Source organism: Catharus ustulatus, chromosome Z, assembly GCF_009819885.2.
Source record: "Catharus ustulatus isolate bCatUst1 chromosome Z, bCatUst1.pri.v2, whole genome shotgun sequence".
Taxonomy (NCBI): Eukaryota; Metazoa; Chordata; class Aves; order Passeriformes; family Turdidae; genus Catharus; species Catharus ustulatus.
Window position 1 is genome coordinate 11,432,327 of NC_046262.2, and position 19,401 is coordinate 11,451,727.

General features: G+C 37.9%; 1 protein-coding gene across 9 annotated transcripts in view; it reads left to right on the plus strand.

The window, feature by feature from the left end:
* The window catches only part of SPEF2 (sperm flagellar 2), a 78,355-nt gene that overhangs the window by 34,507 nt on the left and 24,447 nt on the right, over positions 1–19,401 (plus strand). For all 9 annotated transcript variants that reach the window (XM_033085330.2, XM_033085331.2, XM_033085335.2 and 6 more), the window contains 10 exons: positions 544–737; positions 2,138–2,265; positions 2,362–2,500; positions 9,012–9,149; positions 11,405–11,565; positions 12,435–12,609; positions 13,370–13,529; positions 15,510–15,611; positions 17,218–17,356; positions 18,453–18,694. In XM_033085330.2, the coding sequence (XP_032941221.1) occupies positions 544–737; positions 2,138–2,265; positions 2,362–2,500; positions 9,012–9,149; positions 11,405–11,565; positions 12,435–12,609; positions 13,370–13,529; positions 15,510–15,611; positions 17,218–17,356; positions 18,453–18,694 (1,578 nt within the window). The remainder of the gene's footprint in view (positions 1–543; positions 738–2,137; positions 2,266–2,361; positions 2,501–9,011; positions 9,150–11,404; positions 11,566–12,434; positions 12,610–13,369; positions 13,530–15,509; positions 15,612–17,217; positions 17,357–18,452; positions 18,695–19,401) is intronic.

Here is a 19,401-nt window from a genome sequence, read left to right on the forward strand (position 1 = left end):
TAAGCAGAGTAGAGAATCAGGTTGGTCAAACATGTTTTTGCTTTAGTGAATCCATGCTGACTACTCCTGATCAACTTCTTTTCTTCCAAGTAGATAAAGATGGTCTCCAGAATGATGTGCTTCATCACCTTTCCAGGGACTGAAGTGAAGCTGACTGACCTGTAGTTCCCTTCCTGCCTATTTTGGAGGACAGTGTCATATTTGCTTTCTTCTCATCCTAAGGCTCCTCTCCTGATCTCCATGGCCTTTCAAACATGATTATGAGCTCTCTGGCTCTTATGTCTGCCAGCTCCCTCAGCACTTGGGGATGCATCCTGTGAGGGCCCTTGGATTTCTGGATGTTTAGTTTGTTTAGGTGCTAACTGATCCAATCTTCCTTGAGCATTGCTGATTTCATGAGTTTATTTTTGATGAACAACATCTAAGTAATGAAACAATTAATCTGTTCCATTATTTTGAAACCATGAGAGTAGCAGGGATGTCTGATTCTGTTTATTGATACTTAAAATACATTTGGAGTACTAATTGTACATTTATATCAAGGGTCTGCTGAAGAAAAAGTACCAGAAGAAGAAAAGGTTTTACCAGTTACAGATGAAGAGGAGGTTTTAGCAGTCACAGATGAAGAAGAAAAGGTTTTATCAGCTGCAGATGAGCCCACTCCCTCTCTTGAGACACCACTGCCAATTGAACCAGGATCAGATGAATGGATTTATGTAGATGAACCACTTCCCCAGGTACACTATTTCCCAACTGATAATCTTAAATATTGAAGTATTTATTTTTCATAGTATTTTATGTATGTCCTACCTAAACCTTTTGCATAATTGCATGTTGTTTTTTTCACTATTTTTCAATTAAAGGTATGCTATTACTTTGTGATAAATATGCAAAGGACAGTTACTACTAAAATACATAAAATAAGGAATCATACTTCCAAATTTAGATTTTTTTTTTTACTTTGCAAATATGATGAAAAACACCGCTGTAAAAACAATAATACTTTTTACTATTATGAAATACTAAAACAAACTTACTAGATCACTTTTCTTTCTCTGGCAAGGGTAAGTTGTGGGGCTTATATAAAGTGTAAGAATGGGGAGAATGTGCACTACTCTTTCTCCTAGTATATTTTTTTCCTAATATTTTCTCCCCAAGGACATCATCTCAGTGATCTGAAATTCAGGGGTTTTCTGGATCTGCATCTTGTGTTTAGTAGCTCTCAGTGGACTTTTCTTCCATGATTATGTGTTTTAGTTGGTTTAGTAGCTTTTTTGAAGCCATTTACTTTTTGTTCTCTGTGACATAGCTTGTAAAATTATGTTCATTCTGAAAAAAACATTTCTGTTTCTCCACTTTAAATGATCTTTGCTTGGATCTTTTGGTGACCCTAATTCATGATGACCCCAATTCATATATTGAGAGATACAATGAATAATAATTCTATAATCAACCTCTGAGAGCTTTAAAGATGTGACAAGCATCTCTTCATTTTGCTTAATGTTGTTTTTGTCCCCCATTCCAGTTATAATCTGTTGTAGTTCTTCTGTAAATTTTTTGAGATGAGAGGCTGGGACTGCATGCAGTTTTTGAGATGCAGATTTTTCAAGAGTGGAGAATGATGATTTGAAATTTGTTCTGTAATTGCTTTCCTAATGTTTACCAGTTTTTCCTGTTAACTGCAATCAGCTCACATATGCTGGGTTCCTCTGGCCATGGCCTTTTACACTTCATGACAGTCTTTCAGTCATACATCACTTTTGCAACACTAGGCAGACAGCTTAGATTTTTCTAAACTGAAACAGTTATGAATGACAAAATTTCCTTCCTTCAGTGCTCATTCAGTATCATCATTTATTTTCTGAGCATATCCAAAGCAATAGATACTGGAATGTTCTACTGGAATTTCCCATTCCTTTAGACACTTACTACTTTTTCTCAAAGAAATTCACAGGACAGAAGTATATGTCATTAGAGTGTCTGTAATCAGCTGTAAAACAAAAGAAATACATAGTGAAAAAAAACCCAGTAATATTATTTCCTGAAAAAATATTATTGTGTATTTGCTAATGCTACAGATAAATTAATTACCAATAAATAAATCAATTAATTTTGATGGTTTTTTAAAAATTCACAGGAGATAATTGATTTTTTAGTACCTTACTGGGAAATGGTAGAAAATACATATATGAATACAATCAAAACTGTACTGAGATGTCTAAGGGATGAACAGTACTCTATAATTCATTACACAGCAGATATTAGGTAAGTAGAAATAGTATTTTATTACACTAATATTAGAGTTATGTATTTTTCATGGAGTGTTCTCTAACCCAAAAGTTATTTTACCATACTTTACAGAAAAAATTTTCAAGATTATTTAAAACGTCCACATCACATGCAGGAGTTTGTATCTCAGTGGCAAACAGATTTTAATTCAATTGCTGATGACCTACAAGATGATGAAGAAACAAAAGCTGAACTACACCAAAGGGTTACTGTAAGTAAATGACAGAAATTACAATATACCCTAAACTATTATTTCTTTGTATGTAACATTAATTATATTATTATTTACTTCTTTCTTCTTCTTTATAGTTCTTCTTAAACTGTGTCATTTCCTCTTGTTCATAATGTGTCCTTTAAAGTTATTCCTCTGTTGTTTGGCCATAATTTTCTTACATCTTGTTTTGGTTTTTAGGTTACACTGTGGTATTGTGGTGCACTGTAAAATATTTACAGTAATTTCACGACTATAAGACGCAATCTTTTGACTAAAATTTTCCCCCCAAACCCGGAAGTGCGCCTTATAGTCCGGTGCGCCTTATCTGAGGGACAAAGTTCGGAAATTTGCAAACCCGGAAGTGAGAGCTGCGAGCCGCGGGGCGAGCCGGCAGGGCCATGGCTGCTGGGGGGAGGCGGGGCCACGGGGCTGCTGCTGCCGGGTGGAGGCGGGGCCGAAGGGCCGGGACTGCCGACTGCCTGCGGGGCCAGGGCTGTTGACTGGAGGCAGGGCTGCGGGGCTGGGGATGTGGGGTGCCTGCAGGACTGGGGCTGCCGGGTGCCCGCGGGACTGGGGCCGCTGGGTGGAGGCGAGGCCGGGGCTGCTGGGTGCCTGCAGGACCGGGGCTTCCAGGTGCCTGCGGCACCTGGACTGCTGGGTGCCTGCGAGGCCGCGGGACCGGGTCTTCCAGGTGTCTGCGGAGCCACGGGACCGGGGCTTCAAGATGCCTGCCGGGCTGCGGGACCGGGGCTGCTGGGTGCCTTCGGGACCGGGGCTGCTGGGTGCCTGCCTGACCAGGGCTTCCAGGTGCCCGCGGGGCCGCGGGACCGGGGCTGCTGGGTGCCTTCGGGACCGGGGCTTCCGGGTACCTGCGGGGCCGCGGGACTGGGGCTTCCAGGTGCCTGCGGGGCTGCGGGACCGGGGCTTCAAGGTGCCTGCGGGGCCGTGGGACCGGGGCTGCTGGGTGCCCACGGGGCCGCGGGACCGGGGCTTCCAGGTTCCTGTGGGACCGGGGCTTCCAGGTGCTTGTGGGACCGGGGCTGCTGTGTGCCCGCGGGGCCGGGGCTGCTGGGTGCCCGTGGGACTGGGGCTTCCAGGTGCCTGCGGGGCTGCAGGACTGGGGTTTCCAGGTACCTGCAGGACTGGGGCTTCCAGGTGCCCACGGGACCAGGGCTGCTGCGTGCCCGTGGGGCCGCGGGACCAGGGCTGCTGGATGGAGGCAAGGCCGGGGCTTCTGGGTGCCTGCGGGACCGGGGCTGCTGGGTGCCTGCAGGACCCGGGCCGCTGGATGCCTGCGGGGCTGTGAGGCTGGGGCTCCTGGCTGGAGGCGGGGTTGGGGCTGCCAGGCAGAGGCAGGGCCACAGTGCCGCGGCAGCCAGATGGAGGCGGGGCCTTGGCCAGCAAACATGCGGGGGGAGCTGGGGGCGGAGCCTCGCTGCAAAAAAAAAAGTGCACCTTATAGTCCGGTGCACCTTATCTGATCTACTCCTGGGGGTGTGCCTTATAGTCCGGTGCGCCTTATGGTCGTGAAATTACTGTATTTCTCTGTTTTCTTTTTCTTTACATTTTGTGGTTTTCTGAAATTGTAAAAGTTGGATACTTCTATCACAATCTAAAAAATCTTGGCAGTATTTTATTTTTTCTGTAAATTATATATGATAGTGTATGCCTTCTAAAACTGATTATTGCAAAGTATATAGAATTTCTTGGGATGTTTTGATTCAGGTAAATCTTTTTTAGGTCATGTCCTGAGAGTTTTCACAAAAATCCATAACACTAAATGTCATAACAAGATTAGAACCAGATTTAGCATAAGCCAAAAGTAGAGCTATCATTGAATTGATCAGTTTCCATTTCAGAACAGACATGATTTTTAGTTGACTGATATCAGGAATGGTCCCCCAAAAGGAGAAAAGAATACTGACAACATTTTTAATTGAAGGGAACATTTGAGGAATAATGGATTAATTCATCTGAGATGGAAAAAGTGTTGGACCTGCTTTTCCATAGAACTATTCAAAGAGAATGAGGTAGAGGATTGAAAAATCATCATCGATATTCCTAATTTCTACAGAATGGAATTGTAAAAAGACTGGAATCGCTTTGTCCTATATTTTAGAACGATAAAATTAAAATATTTGGCCTTTTGCTCATAACAAAAATCCATGTTTGACATTGTCCAGTTCCAATTATGTGAAGAGGAGGTTATACTCCCATATCACACAGTGTAACACAGATACTGTGATAAGCCTAAGCACTTCAGAGTGAATATATGATTTTCAGAATTATTTTTTTAAACAACCCATTCACCCCTTTTCACTCCCAAACCTGTGGGTAACTGTGAAGATGGTCTTTTTATGCTTTGTAAGCCATGCTCATTGTATCTCCCTGAATGAATTCTGTCAGCCATCCTTCCTTGCTGTTAGAAAGAAAGAGGAAATTAAAAGAGTGACAACCTTCATAATGTTTTTCCTCAAATTCACAGATTCCTCAACACTGTTATCTAAACTGGACCCTTTATAAAACACTGAAAGGTGCCAGCTGTAATAACAAATTTCTCTGATATCAACTGGGAAATGTAAAAACCACCCCACTTTGTGATATATATAAAATTCCTTAAAGATCCAAAGCCCAGAGGGCAGCCAAGACTTTGGCCTGATGCTGTGTTTTAACCCCAGCCTGCGCTTAAGCCTCATGCAGCCACTGACTCCCACTAGTAGGACGGGGGAAAGAACTGTAAAAGTGAGAAAACTCATGGGCTGAGGTTAAAATAGTTCAACAGGCAAAGCAAAATCTGTGCGCAGAAGCAAAGCAAACAAGGAATCCATCCAGCACTCCCCATGGACAGCCAGGTGTTTGGCCATCCCCAGGAGCTGGGTTCAGTCACACACGGTGGTGACTTGGGAAGACAAACACAACCACTCCAGTGTCCCCCCTGCTTTCTTCTTCTCCCTCTGCTTTATACACTGAGCATGGTGCCATATGGTATGGAATGTCCCTTTGGTCACCTGGGGTCAGTTCTCCTGTCCGTGTCCCCTCCCAGCTTCCTGGTACACAGCCCCTTTGCAGGTGGGTGGGGTGAGGAGCAGAAAAGACCTTGTCTCTGTGCAAGTGCTGCTTAGCGATAATAAAATCATCCCTGTGTTATCAGCACTGTTTCCAGCACAAATCCAAACCATAACCCATACTCACTGCTCTGAAGAAAATTAACTCTTCCCCAGCAAAAATCAGGACACATCCTAAATACCCAAACACAGAATTACTGTGGATAAAACACACTTTAGCAGCATATCTTTATCTGTCTTCCAGCAATTTCTCCAAATTCCCTCTCCCTGCATTGCTATCATTAAACATGATCAGTTGCTTGCAATCACTACTTCTCTTGTTCCAAATAGGAGAGGACTGAGCAAATGCAACAATTTTTAGATTTTTTTCACCACTTTACTATAAGAAAAGGAGAGAGAAGCTGCCTCACTGTGAAAAGAAGAGCAGTGAGAGAGAAAAAAAGAAACTCATAAAACACACTTTTAGCTTCTGCCAGAGGAATATACCTCACTCTGCAGATTTCTCCAGTGCTTACAATAAATCAATCTTGTGGCTTAGATAATATGAGAACAAAGAGTAGAATCTTTCTTTTTACATGTTTAAGAAAGATACTGGAATGAGCTGTACATCACTTTGTACAAAACATGAGTGTCTTTTTTGTGTGGTGTTCCATTTATGTGAAAGTTTTTTGTGGCAAAGGTTCTGCAGAGGTGGCTGCTGTAAGAAAGCAAGGCGGCTGTGAGACAGGAGTGAGAAAATGTGAGAAACAGCTCTATGATCACTAAGGAAGGTGAAGAAGGAGGAAGAAGAGGTGCTCCAGGCACCAGAACAGAGACTCCCTTGTGTCCTGTGGAGAAGGCCATGGTGTTACAGGTTGTTCCACCGAAGCCCATGGAGGACCACAGGGAAGCAGATCTCTACCCTGAAGTCCATGTGGTCCACCCAGCTGTATCAGGTGGACATGCTGTGAAGGAGTAGCAACCCATGGGGAGCACAACTAGAGCAAGTTCCTGGCAGGAGCTGTGGCCCATGGAGTACACACACTGGAGCAGTACAGTCCTAAACAGCTATGCACACAGAAAGAAACCACACTGGAATAGTTGTTGAAGAACTGAAGCCTGTGGGAAGCACTTACATCAGAAAAATCTATGGAGGACTGTATTCCATGGGAAGAACCTCACTCTGGAGCAGGGAAAGAGTCTGAGGGAAAGGAGTGGCGGATAAAAATGTTTTATGAACTCACCATAATTACTCATTCCCCATTTTCTCTGTACCATTTAGGAGGTAGAAAAATCAGGACTGAAGTTAAGCCTGGGAAGAATGGATGGGGAAAAGTGTTTTTAATGTTGTTTAATTTCTCATTATTCTGCTGTGTTATGAATTGGCATTAAGTTAAATTACAGTAATTTCACGATTATAAGTCGCACCATTTTGACTAAAATTTTGGTCTGAACCCGAAGCGCGGCTTATAATCAGGTGCGGCTTATATATGGACAAAGAACGAAAAGTTGCTGTTTTAGTTTGGAGGACAGGTGTCTGCTGAGAAAGGCAGGAATTTCTCTTTGAAATGGAGAATGTAAACCCCCTCCCTCCAAATTATTAAAATTTGAAATCAAGGGGCTCACAGGCAAAGATATGGAAATTAGGAATAACAGTTCTTTTCTAGGGAAATTAAAATAGAAATACAGTACTACAAAGAAACAAACTCCAAACCCTGACAAAGTCAGAGTACAACCTGACACCCCGTCAGGCAGGGTGTTGGTAGCAGTCCCATTAAATGGTGGTTGCAATTCTCCTGCAGTGACAGATGTGATTCAGTTGAAGCAGTGCTCCTGTAGAAGGTGCAGTTTCCCTCTGGAGGTCCAGTGGTGATGTGGAGAAATCCAGCTTTCCTCTGGAGTCCAGTGGAGAAAGGGGCTACCTTAGTGTCCCAAAACCTGTGTTTTTGTCTTGGTAAGAAATGTTGGGCTCTTCCCCCTGGCTGGAGCAACTTCCAATGGGATGCAGTAATTTTATCAGTCCCACAGTGGGACTCAATGGCCATTAGCAGAAAATGACTCGCTGGAGGAAGGATGAGGGGGTGCAAAGATAAAGAACAATGCCCTGCCTGGTTTCAATGGATGGCCCGTTAGCAGAATATCTCCCGTGGAGATAAGGATCACTGCCTCCACCCTCAACAGATGGTGATAGAACACATACCTTTTATCACACTCTGTATTGTAATTTGTGGCTTATAATCAGGTGCGGCTTATGTATGGACAAAGAATGAAAAGTTGCCGACACCCGGAAGTGCGGGTTATAATCATGAAATTACTGTCGTTGCCCCAAATCAAGTCTGTTTTGCATATGATGGTGAGTGATCTCCTCATCATTATCTTGATGCAGGAACTTTTCCATGATATTTTCTCCCCCTTTCTTGTGAGGAGGAGTGATAGAGCAGTTTGGTGAACAGCTGGCAGCCAGCCAAGGTCAACTCACTGCTGCCAATAGATAAGTCATATGCTTATATATTTTTCATTCAGCAACATATCCTTATGTGCATATTCTACAATGTCAACAGCCATGAATATCTGGTTGCCTCCCCCTTGTCTAACTTCTACCTTCATGTGTTAGGTAACCCAGGGACTTCCCTGTGTCTTTTGTCCAACAAAGGACAGGTGGATTTATCTGAAGGGAAGGGGAGGGAAACAGAATCTGACATAATAGATTGCAACCAAGACCTGGTGAATATGGAATGACCGTGGAATCTTTTAAAAGAAGCCTAAGCTCCTCTCCTATTCTTCTGTCCCAGAACAGGTCAGGTAGAGTAGAAATGCCTGGAGCCAGAGACATCTCATCTTGCCCTGCTTGGCACTGTATTTAGCATCACTTTTCTCCTCCTGTGGCCTCTCACACATAGTGGCCTGTCATGCTATTTCCATGCAGAGATGGCAATAGGAGCAAACGGGTTGCATAATATTTTATGCTTAGTAGGCCCTCAGTTCTGTCAGTGAGCCACATAGTCCTATTTGACATAGTCATCAGCTGAAGAGCCCTTAATTAAAAGAACATTGGAGAAAAGTGGTGTGGGAGCTACTCAAATTTGAAAAACACTTGAAATCTGACACAATTTTCTCAGTATTTTTCATATTGTCCATCCCCTGAGAATACTATTCTTAGCATATTAATTAGCAAACCATTCAAGTGGAAAGTTGTTGGTGCAGTTGCGAACTTAGCTATTCATAGTCTCATATTTGTCTAGCTTAGGTAGATCATGTCTGTGTGGGAAAGCAAGGCAGCCTGCCCACTGAACTTGTAAGAAAACTTTGTGTCAGCTCTCTGTGGGCATGTGACCTGACGAGGTATCGATATTTATAATAGTAAAGAAAAAGCCCCAGATAGGAAGTTGCCCTGCACACAGGAAAAAAAAATTAAAAAAGGTTTTCTTTCATAATTATTTTCTATATTTGATTTTGTGCTTTAGGACCTAAGAGATCTTCTCTGGGATATCTGTGACAGCAGAAGGGAAGAAGCAGAGCAGGAACGTACTGGTATCATGAATGAAGAATGGTTACCAGATCGGAGGGGGATTGCAATGAACCATTTCTTTACACTTATGCAGGTATGGACTACTACAGTACACCTCAGAGAAATTTCATATGGTTGGCTCCAAAAATGTGAAGGACTAAAAATTAGTTAAGCAAATGTTCACGTGTTTTCTGAAACAAGAAACTTTATAGACACAGTTAAGAGACAAAAAGTAGATGACATTCCATACATTTAACTTTGGAACACAGGAAAGATTAACAAAAATACCATTATTGTTCAACCCCAAAAACTTTCAATCTCTATTATATACTTCTACTTTTTGCAATATTAAAAGTCCAATGAATCATCTTGAGTTTTGTGACAAAAATACTACAGCTCTTTATCCGTCTGTGATCACATTGACATCTCCTTTTAATTTATGAATTACATCATTCACTGCTTGATGTTATAGTATTTCCCATATCTCAAATTTATTCCACTTGTAATTTCATATATGTGGCTTTAAATTTTATCTGCTGACCAACAAAAAAAACCACCCAAAACATTAAGTTATGTTTGAAGACTGAGATGTCATTTGCTGCTGTTGTTCAAATATGGCCAAGCTTTCAGATATGTAACTTTAAAGTTTTCAAGAGTCCATTCACTCCTGCAGTAAATTAAGATTTCTCTGTTATTGCTGTTCTAGGTACATAAATTTAGTTTAGAACTGGACTGGAGTAGTCTAGACTACAATAGACTAAACAGGCTTTTCTGCAAATTGAAGTGACCATTCTGTGAAGGTTTTGGCAAATTTAAGGAAGACAATGAAAACACACACCTTGTGATGCTAATTTATGTGAAAAAGTCAGACCTAAGCAGTTTAGGGTAGCTCTCAAACCTTTAAATTCTCTGGGCTGTTTTATATGTTTACAAAAAAAGGGAACCACTCTCTTATCTCATCTGAGTATTCTGGTTATTCAGGAAAAGTTTGTGAGAATATAGCAAGGAAATTGTTGATTTTTTTTTAAAGAATCTACATAATGCCCTAAATGAAGACTTTGGGCCACTCAAAATATCAAATAACTGCTGACTATCTGAACCTAATTGGTCCTGTAACTAGGATATTTATAGACCTGAGTACTTAAAAAATCCATCTTGAATTATATGCATAAAGGAGAAAAAGTTATAATACAGAGCTTAAATATTTCGTTATTCTCTTTTTATATTTAGTTATATCTTTGCAATTCTAGTTCTAACAGAATTTCATGGGCATATATGATGGAGTTCAGAGGAGATTCACTATGAATCTAATTTGATCTGTCTTGTGTGGGTATGCACAATGACTCTTTAGAATTACTACCCTGTATTAACCATATGTAAGCTTTCATTTTAATAAAGGAAAATTTTAATAGAAGACATGACTTCTTGCTTTACTTAGTACATAATAAATTAATTAGTAATCCTAAAACTATAGGACTAAAAATATAATGACTCTAACTTTGTGCAATGAGTATGCTTTTTAGAAGCAGCTGAAAATAGGCTTGTTATTCAGTTCTCCATTTGTGGGTTTTTCTGTTGGAAGTTACATATATTCCCCAGGTGGCTCTGTAACTGTGTAAACACATAGATTTGTATAAATGCCATTTATCAGATTTCATTCCTTCTTTCTATGTATACAGTTATACTAGAAGATATTTCCTCCTTAACTTATGGATAAGTGCTGGTTTACACCACAAGGTTTTATCCTTTGTTTTGTGAATGTGGTTTTGTGTATTTTCCCATGAATATTTAGTACTGTTTTGTCAGTTAGAAACTAACACCATGCTGTATCAATAAATCAAAACATGACAGGTGTTAAATGTTTCTTGAATCTTACTTGATTTCTTCAAAAGATCTTCACGACTCTTAGGTGTTCAAAGACTGTTGATTACTTAGGTCCAGAAAAACTTTTAAAATGTTCTCCATCACATACCCTTTTTATTTTATGCTTTTAAGACTTTATTTCTTCTGAACAAGAAGACCTATCTAATTTGTCAGCACTAGTATACTTGCCACTAGGAAATATGTATACATCAAAATACATAGCAATTAAATTTAATGCATTGAATATTATTTTCCTATTTTAACAATTAAGATTCTTACTACTGCCTAGAAATGACAGTGTGAATACATTATAGATGCAATTAGAAGTATGCAATCAGTAAGCTATAAATTTTAAAACAAATAATGACTGTGTTTCTTGCTGTCCCTCAAACTCTTAAGATTTAGAATTGCTTCTGTTAACATGTGATAACAAAAATTGGTTCTGTGGTATGTTGAGTTGCAGTCTCTTCGTCTTTTCTTCTTGAGGTTGAACTGGATCGTTTCCAAGATACAAAGAGACTTCTTCATGACTATTATAGGGCAATGGAAGGAAAAAACCCAACAGAAGACACTCAAGATTTTACTAGAATCCCATTGTTAGATATTATTAATGGAGAGCAGAAGGAAGATCAAGATGAATCAAAGAGGTAGAAATGGAGTGTAAAATTATACAAATATGAACAAATAGAATGTACGATAAATTTTTGAAGTAAATGGAATTATATGTGTGTATATTTCAAAGGATGGAGAAATGAGATTTTTTTTTACCAAGTCAAATGATGAATCTTAAATCATTTTAAAGGTTACATTTATCCCTCATTTTTTACATATCTACCCGTATCATATTCACCAATGGATCGCTGATTTGCAAAACATTTTAAAAGCTGCCTCAGGAGGAAATCTACTATTATAGAAATGTTTCCTTTTTTCCTTTATGCTGCTGATCGTTTGCAGCACAATCCTCCCATATGTAAGGTAAAGTATTGTTGTGGAACATAAGTATGTTTAAAATTTGTGCTATAAATAAAATTTTTATAAATTTCATGTAAATATAAATATAATTAATTTTTGTGTAATTACAGATGGAAATCAAAACATCTACAAAGATGCACCAAACTGAATGCCATATTAAAAGATGAAGGATACCACTTTATACTTTCACAATATAGAAAATGACATCAGTAATCACACATTATTTTTAAAATTAATTAGAGTGAATTTAGAAATTATTTGAGTAATGAAACTGTGTCTAATGCATGTGGTGTTCATCAGCAGATCACACAGTCACTTAATGTAGTTTTATCCATCTGTTACTATTTTTTAGCTGTTACACTTAAACTGGACACTTTTCTTGCCATACACACACCTCATCACTTTTGATCATTAGGAAAGTTCCTCCATTTTTTTGCTATTGCAAGTTTTGAAAGTAGCATTTTCATTCTTTCAGCATATTCTCCAGTGTTGATATTAACACTTTTTATAAAGCGGTATGTATTCCTTACATTTTATTTTTGAGGATTCCTCTGGTTCCTTGGAGAGTGCCTTCAGCAGGTAATACCGAGTCGGAAAACAGAAGTCGGCAGCAGAAACTTAAGGATAAGAGTTCTGAAAATGAAGTGACTGCTTGCAGGAAGGATGAAAATCTTATTATTGATACATGGCAAACAGCAGTAACAGCAGTATCAGATATGGTATGGAATGTTTTACTTACTTAAAGATTTCTGGATTGTACTGTCAGAGCCCCCCCCATTCAGTAGGCAGTCTAAACACATCATCTTTGCACTGTGTATCTCAGTTTCATATGTCTTGCTCTACCACTGATATTTCCATTGAATGTGTTTGTAGTTCTGTGAGGAAAATGTTGGAGTCTCTGTTTTCAGCACCTCCATATTTATAACTGAGCCTTTCATTCCATTACTGAGAAATATTTCAAATACAACTTCTTCAATGATAAACTCTTCTCTTATTCCTCAGTAGAAGTGTGAAAAGGTGGATGAGTTTAATCCTGTGATTAAATCTTTCACATATTCAGACCCTGTGGTTACATTTTTTTTCTATATAGCTCTAAGTAAGTTAGGTGAGCTTTTCAAATGGTCCATTTCTTGGTGAGAATTTTGTTTTCTCTTTGAGAATTTAAAATAAATTAATTTCTGCCCCCTTACCATGTTAGTCTAGGCTTGCTTTGTGTAGGGTTGATTCTTGCTTTTCTAACGTTTTTCTCAAGCATAGGCAATGACTGCAGGAATTAATATGTCTCCATCTTGCATTTTTGCTGCATAATTTTATTTTTGATAAATAATAAAAATTTAACCAATTGGTTAAAATATCTCCTTTATTTTTTTAATCTGTCTACTTCTCAACTGAGTACTTTCAGCAAGTATAGGCTATTTGAAACAGTAGTTGCACTGAGCTGATACTGTGTACTGTATTATGTGTGACTGTGGTGTCAAGGTAACAGCTGAAATAGAGTTTAGAGAAATGGAGGAGGAAAAAGAACTTCAGCTAAACCAGAAATCTTCGAAAGCTGCACAGAAGCAATCAGGCAAAGCGACTGGGAAAGATTCGAAAAGTGCTAAAAAGGCACCTACCAAATCACCTGGTAAAAAAAAAGGTATTTAAAATGCAGGCTCTGTTTTAGCAGTGCTTGAATTTACAAAAATGTAAATATGTGAATAATACAGAAATTAGTAATCTGTGACATTTAATTTGGATTTAATTTCTCTTTTAGAATGTCAAATGTGCCATCAGTATGAAAAGCTGGTAGTGATAAAGGAGGGGAAAGGCTTTTGAATGGCAATTGCACTTATTTATATAAACATGTAGTCATTATATTTTGAAATAAATATTCTAAATTAAAAGTGAATATTATTTTTTCTTCATGTTCTGTATTGGAATGGAACAGTTAAAGCTAGTTTATCAAGTTAAATAAAATTCTATTAAATTCTGCCTACTTGACAGCTGAAGTCCTAAAAAAGAGCAGATTCCTATTGAGGTAGGTCTTGCACATAGGCCTGGCAAGAACCTGTCCCACCAGGTGAAAACACAAAATTTATTTGCAAGAGAGAAAACAGTCAGTGTGCTGGAAGAGATTGTGGCACACAAGACTGTTTATACTTTTACAACTGTTTCTTTGTGCAGGTAGTAGTTTATATGACATTCACCCTTTGCAATATGTCATAACTTCATTAGGAAGCGAGGCCTGTAGCTTAAACTTTTGTGTCTTTTGTTAAGACATTCTGCATAGCAAGAGAGAGGTTTGAGTCCTGTGGGTGTAGGGTAGGCTGAAATTTGGGTACTCTGTTTCCAAGTGAGAAAGCTGTAACTGCAGTGTTATTGTGCATAACACAGTTGACTTTTTTTCTTTGACAGAAATTTCATTTGCACTGTGCTCAATTTTCTCTCTCTCTCTGGTTATTTCTGTCCATAACGAACAAAAGCATAGCCTTGTAAATACTTAGCCAGTTGTCAGCCCCAGGGAGCCTTAGGCTTAGTTTAGCATCCTTTAGCCAGAAGAGCAGCAGATTTTCAGAATTCTAGAAAAGTTTTGTGATAAAACTTGGCAGCTGTTACTTGTTAAGTGGCTAATTTGGAGTTTGTGGATTGCTTCTTGGAATTAAATTTTTGTTTAGACCTGGTACAAGATCATCTGAAATCACAAAACCATAACTGCAGCTAAAAATCTGTGCATTCTTCCTAGTGGAAGATGAACTATGAATTGATGGATTCGTAACTGAAGTATTGACTTTGATTTAATTTCAAATACAGTGATACTGTAGTGTTCTTGTAATATGAGAACCCCCTAGGATGGAGCTGTGGGCTGGTAATGGGGTGATAAAACTTACCACATGTAGTTTTATCACTTCTAGAATTGACCATTTGTTTTATGTTGACCTAATGTATCATGCACATATCATTATATTTTTCTGTAACATCTCCATCTGCTCTTCTTCTAGGATAAAGCAATTAAAAATATTTTAATATTCTTCAGTAATAGTCAAAGTCATGTGGCTGTAGAATTACCTGCAGTCTCTAAAAACATGATAAAATACCTTTACAATAACTGTTCATAGATAAGTAAGTCAAAACAAGGTGGAAATGTAGGTTTGAAAGGGCATGAAATAACAGATCTCTTTTCTATTTTTTAATAGCATAGCTCTTTTCACTGCTTTGATGATAACAACTACCATAACATTTTTACTTTAGTTTGTTAAACTTGAATTTATTCTAGAAGAAACAAGTATTATTCAAAAGACATTTATTTATGTTCTAGTTGTGATAAATTGGTAGATACTAGAGTTAAAGAGGACATTCTGACCATCTAGGATCAAACAAGAGGCACACTTATTCAGCCATGATTTTTCATTCAGAAATACATTTTAGGATGTTATTTAACCAAAGTTGTATATCCTGGGGTATTTTTATGCAGTGTTAACCTTAGCATGACTTGCAGATGTAAATCACATTTGGCAGCTGAGTATCCACCTTTGCTTTCTCGTAAATGTTCACATTAAGTAAGCTGGAAAATATTATTTTTCATGATACACAAATTCACAAGCAAAGTCCAAAGACTGAGAGGTCTGTTTTCCTGCAGGAGCAAAAGCCACTCCAGCTCCTACAGATCCAGAAGAAATAAGGAAACAAGAACTGGCACTTAAAATAAAACAAGAATATTTCAGTGCCTTGAAACATGAGGGTATGTTACTATTTGGTACTTATATTAGTAGGTGACTGTTACTCCTAATTACATTAGTGTGCTAGTCAATACTAACCAGAGACGGTAGGCAAAATGGATGGATAAGAAAGAAAAAGAAGAGACAGTTGTGTCTGGAGAAGTCAGGAAAATCACATTTTTAATGTGGTAATCATCAATCATTCTGTGGTAAATATACTGCAGGTAGTAATATGATTTTTCATTCCTTTTGTCTTCTGTTTCATTTAATCTAATTTAATTTGTCATGACTAAGCAAATATTCATCCTGAGAGAAAATGTTGTGGATAAGTTGGTACTCACAGTTCAATATTCAATTTAATTGGATTCAGTATTTGAAATGTTTTGTTCTGGAAAAGAATTTGTTGGCAGTTGCATATTTCATTGATGTTTTTCTCTGATTCTTTCGTCTTCAAGCAACTTGGGATTCAAGCAGCAGGATATAGATTTTTTTTGTTCTTCCAAACTGCTTTATGGACAGACTCTTCCAAAACTTAAATATTGTTCAGTCATCCTCTCTGTCTGTCCTACCCAGTAGCTTTCAAGCAAAATGGTTCATTTCAGCCAAAAGTAGATGTCTGAAGAAAGGAAGTCCCAAATTGAAAATGGTTTGAGAATTTAAGATAGGTTTACACTAGAAGAAAAAATTTTGTCGTTAAAGGGAAGACAGAATCCAGCTTTTATTGATTCTATTTGGCAATAGTTGGCAAGCCCATCATCACATGGAACCTCTTTGGTGGGAGAACTGTTGCATAGCATTTTGTTATGAAAGAGGGCAAACAGCAGTTACTGAACAAAACACAAACTTATAACACTTCTTTAGATCCAGTCAAATCAAATGCTTACTCACATATACCTTTCAATGTAGTTTAATAAAAAAGCAGTTCAAGAATAAATATTCTCAGATTTTAGGGTAATAAGAAGATTAGTAATAACTTTGAAAATCCTAATTGCATGAAGATGAACTTTAGTGATTCATTAACATGAATTTTTTTCTTGATGTTGCTTCATTTTCATCTTATATTTAAGAAAAAAGCTAAGAACCTAAGGAATGCTGAACACGTTGAGCTGCATTTCCTATTTGCACAGGCACATAGCTGGTATTTGAGAATCATAGTTTTGCTTGCAGCTTTGTTATCCAATTACCTTTTGGTAACTTGTGGTTTCCATTATACAGATACATAAGTCTAGCAAAGGCACTAGTTGTGTATAGTCGCTAAGTTTTTAACATTGATTTCATATTTAGTTTCTCTATTGCATCAATGTACCTTGCTTTTTATTCTGCTAATATTAAGAGAGCAGCTTTACCTAGTCATCTGTGCAGTACCTACCTCTGAAAATACAAGGAGACAAATATTGTCATGCACTTACCTCTGTAAATAGCGATAGCAGCTGCTCAAAGAACATGCAAAGAATCCACAGTTACAGCAGGCTTAACTGTACTACAGAAAGGTGACTAGCCAGGCAGCAAGTATCCTCTAAGGTACTTTTAGCTAAAAACAATTAAATATGCTGAACTTCAGGTGCTTAGACTGAGAACATTCCTCACACTTTACAAATATTATTCATTATGACTTTACCATTTAAACAGAGGCAGCCACAAAATCTCGGCTAGAACTTATAAAAGAAAAAGCTTTTGCATTTCTTGAGGATCTAAAGTTTAAAGCAGAAGAGGCTTATAAAGATATGGAAATGTGGCTTGGATCCACCTTCTTGGAGGAAAAATCCAGGTAATGTATCAATTTGAAACAGGATTATTTCTTTTCTTTTTTTTAAAAATCTAGATTATGCTAGTAAATATAGCTGTTTCTTGAGACAGAGGTAATTTGGAAAAAAAGTCGAAAATAATAATTTCATTTAGTGTTATCTTAGAAACCTGAATGCTAATAAACCATTACTTGGCTGATTAAAAGGTTCTGGTTGTAGCTGTAAAGGTAATTATCATGGTAGGATATCTTTGACTTAGACTACAGGTTTAGCAGATTAGTGAGCATACAATCAGTTATTCTATTTAGCAGAAAGCTCTGTATCATTTCAGTAGCTTCTGTTGCTTTGGAATGTGGGATTTTTTTTTTCCTGTTTTTTATAGGCACTGGAAAATTCCACCTATTGCTCTTATCACCGCATATTATATTTCTCAAAATTATTTCAAGGACCATTAAAAAAGACAGTTCTTCACAATTTTTCTGTCCTAGTAAATAAAATGCTTGGGATCACTAGAGCACATTAGACTAATGCATAGAATGACCAATGTCTATATCATTAAAGAGCTTTTTCTCTCTAAAGGAAAGGAGTGACTTTGCCCTTTGCAAAGTATTTCTAGACTATAATAACTTTAGAATCATACTTGGGACAGTGCTGCTTGATTGACATCAGGGTAAGATCAAGAAGGCAAAACCTCTTCCTTCTAGCCAGTTTTATTTGCTCTTCTGCTAACAACGACACAGTATTTACAGAATATCATACTGACACTTGAAGCCAAATCTGTATTCGAATTATAGACAGCTGATGTCTTTCCCTGTATAAATTGTATTCATTGCACTTGCAACAGGAGATCATATACCTCTTCAGTATTGCTGTCGTGTTTTTCCATCAGGTCTCTTCTGTGCCTTATATCTGACTTCATATAAATTTCTGACTACAGTCAAAAGATTTCTTGCAGTCAGAGGAGGAGTAGACTTCTTAATGATTTTGGTAGTTACAGAATTAACACGGTTTGATATTCTTACTTTAGGAAAACTTTAAAAGCACAAGCACATGAAAATTCAAAGCTACATTGCTAACATTGTGTATTATACTCATAAGTTTCTGCATTTATGCTTTCAGTGTTGAAAAACTGGTAGAGGTTGCACGACATCATATTGAGAGTTCTAGCAAAATCCAATATGAAATGACTTTAGAAGGAACAGATTTCTTCATCAATAATGATGTAAAAATGGTTCCTGACCCTGTTCCTGACCCTGTTCCTCCACCAGAATTTCAACGCATAGAAACCCCTAGCAGTAGTACTCTAACCATTTCACAACTTACTACGCTTCATAAACAGTTTCTACAGCTGGCACCTAAAGGTAAGAAATTTTTTCCTTTTAGCTCTCAAAGGACTGTTGGTTGCCTACTTAAAAACTAGAGTAATCGGGAGCTTAGTTAGTTATCTATATTGTTAAAGATTGTACTACAGTTAAAGATCCTGCTACATAGAAAAGCAAAGTCGTAGTGGGAGATATTGAAAATGTGAAATAACAGACCACTTGAAAGCTTTTAATGGCTTTCCAATGGGTTTTTTATTGTCAAGACCATATGTTTAGTATTCTTCTAACAGGTGTCTCTGTAAAAGATTTTCAGTGTGTATCATGCTTGCTTTGCTTAAATATGCAAGTTTTAAAATTGTTTACTTAATGAGAGTCAGTGAACTCAAACTGTATTATTTTAAAATACAATTTTAAAATAATCTGTATTTTCATGGAACTATTATATAAGGTCTATTATAAATACTAACCATTATATTCTTCAAGTCAATGTATGCCTGTTGTTTGGGTGATTTGCAAGCATTAGCTCAGATATGTATTTTTTTTTAACCTTTAAACATGCATTTATTGTATATCTCATTTATTGTGTATTTACCCTCTAATTATGGGAACTTAAGGCTTAGGATGCCTAAAAAGGACTTACTTGCAATAGCTCCTGAGACTGTATTAATGTTACAAAGCAATTTAGGTAAGGCAGTTTTAAACTGAGATGGAAAATAGTTACACATGTATTTGCAGAGTGTTTCTTT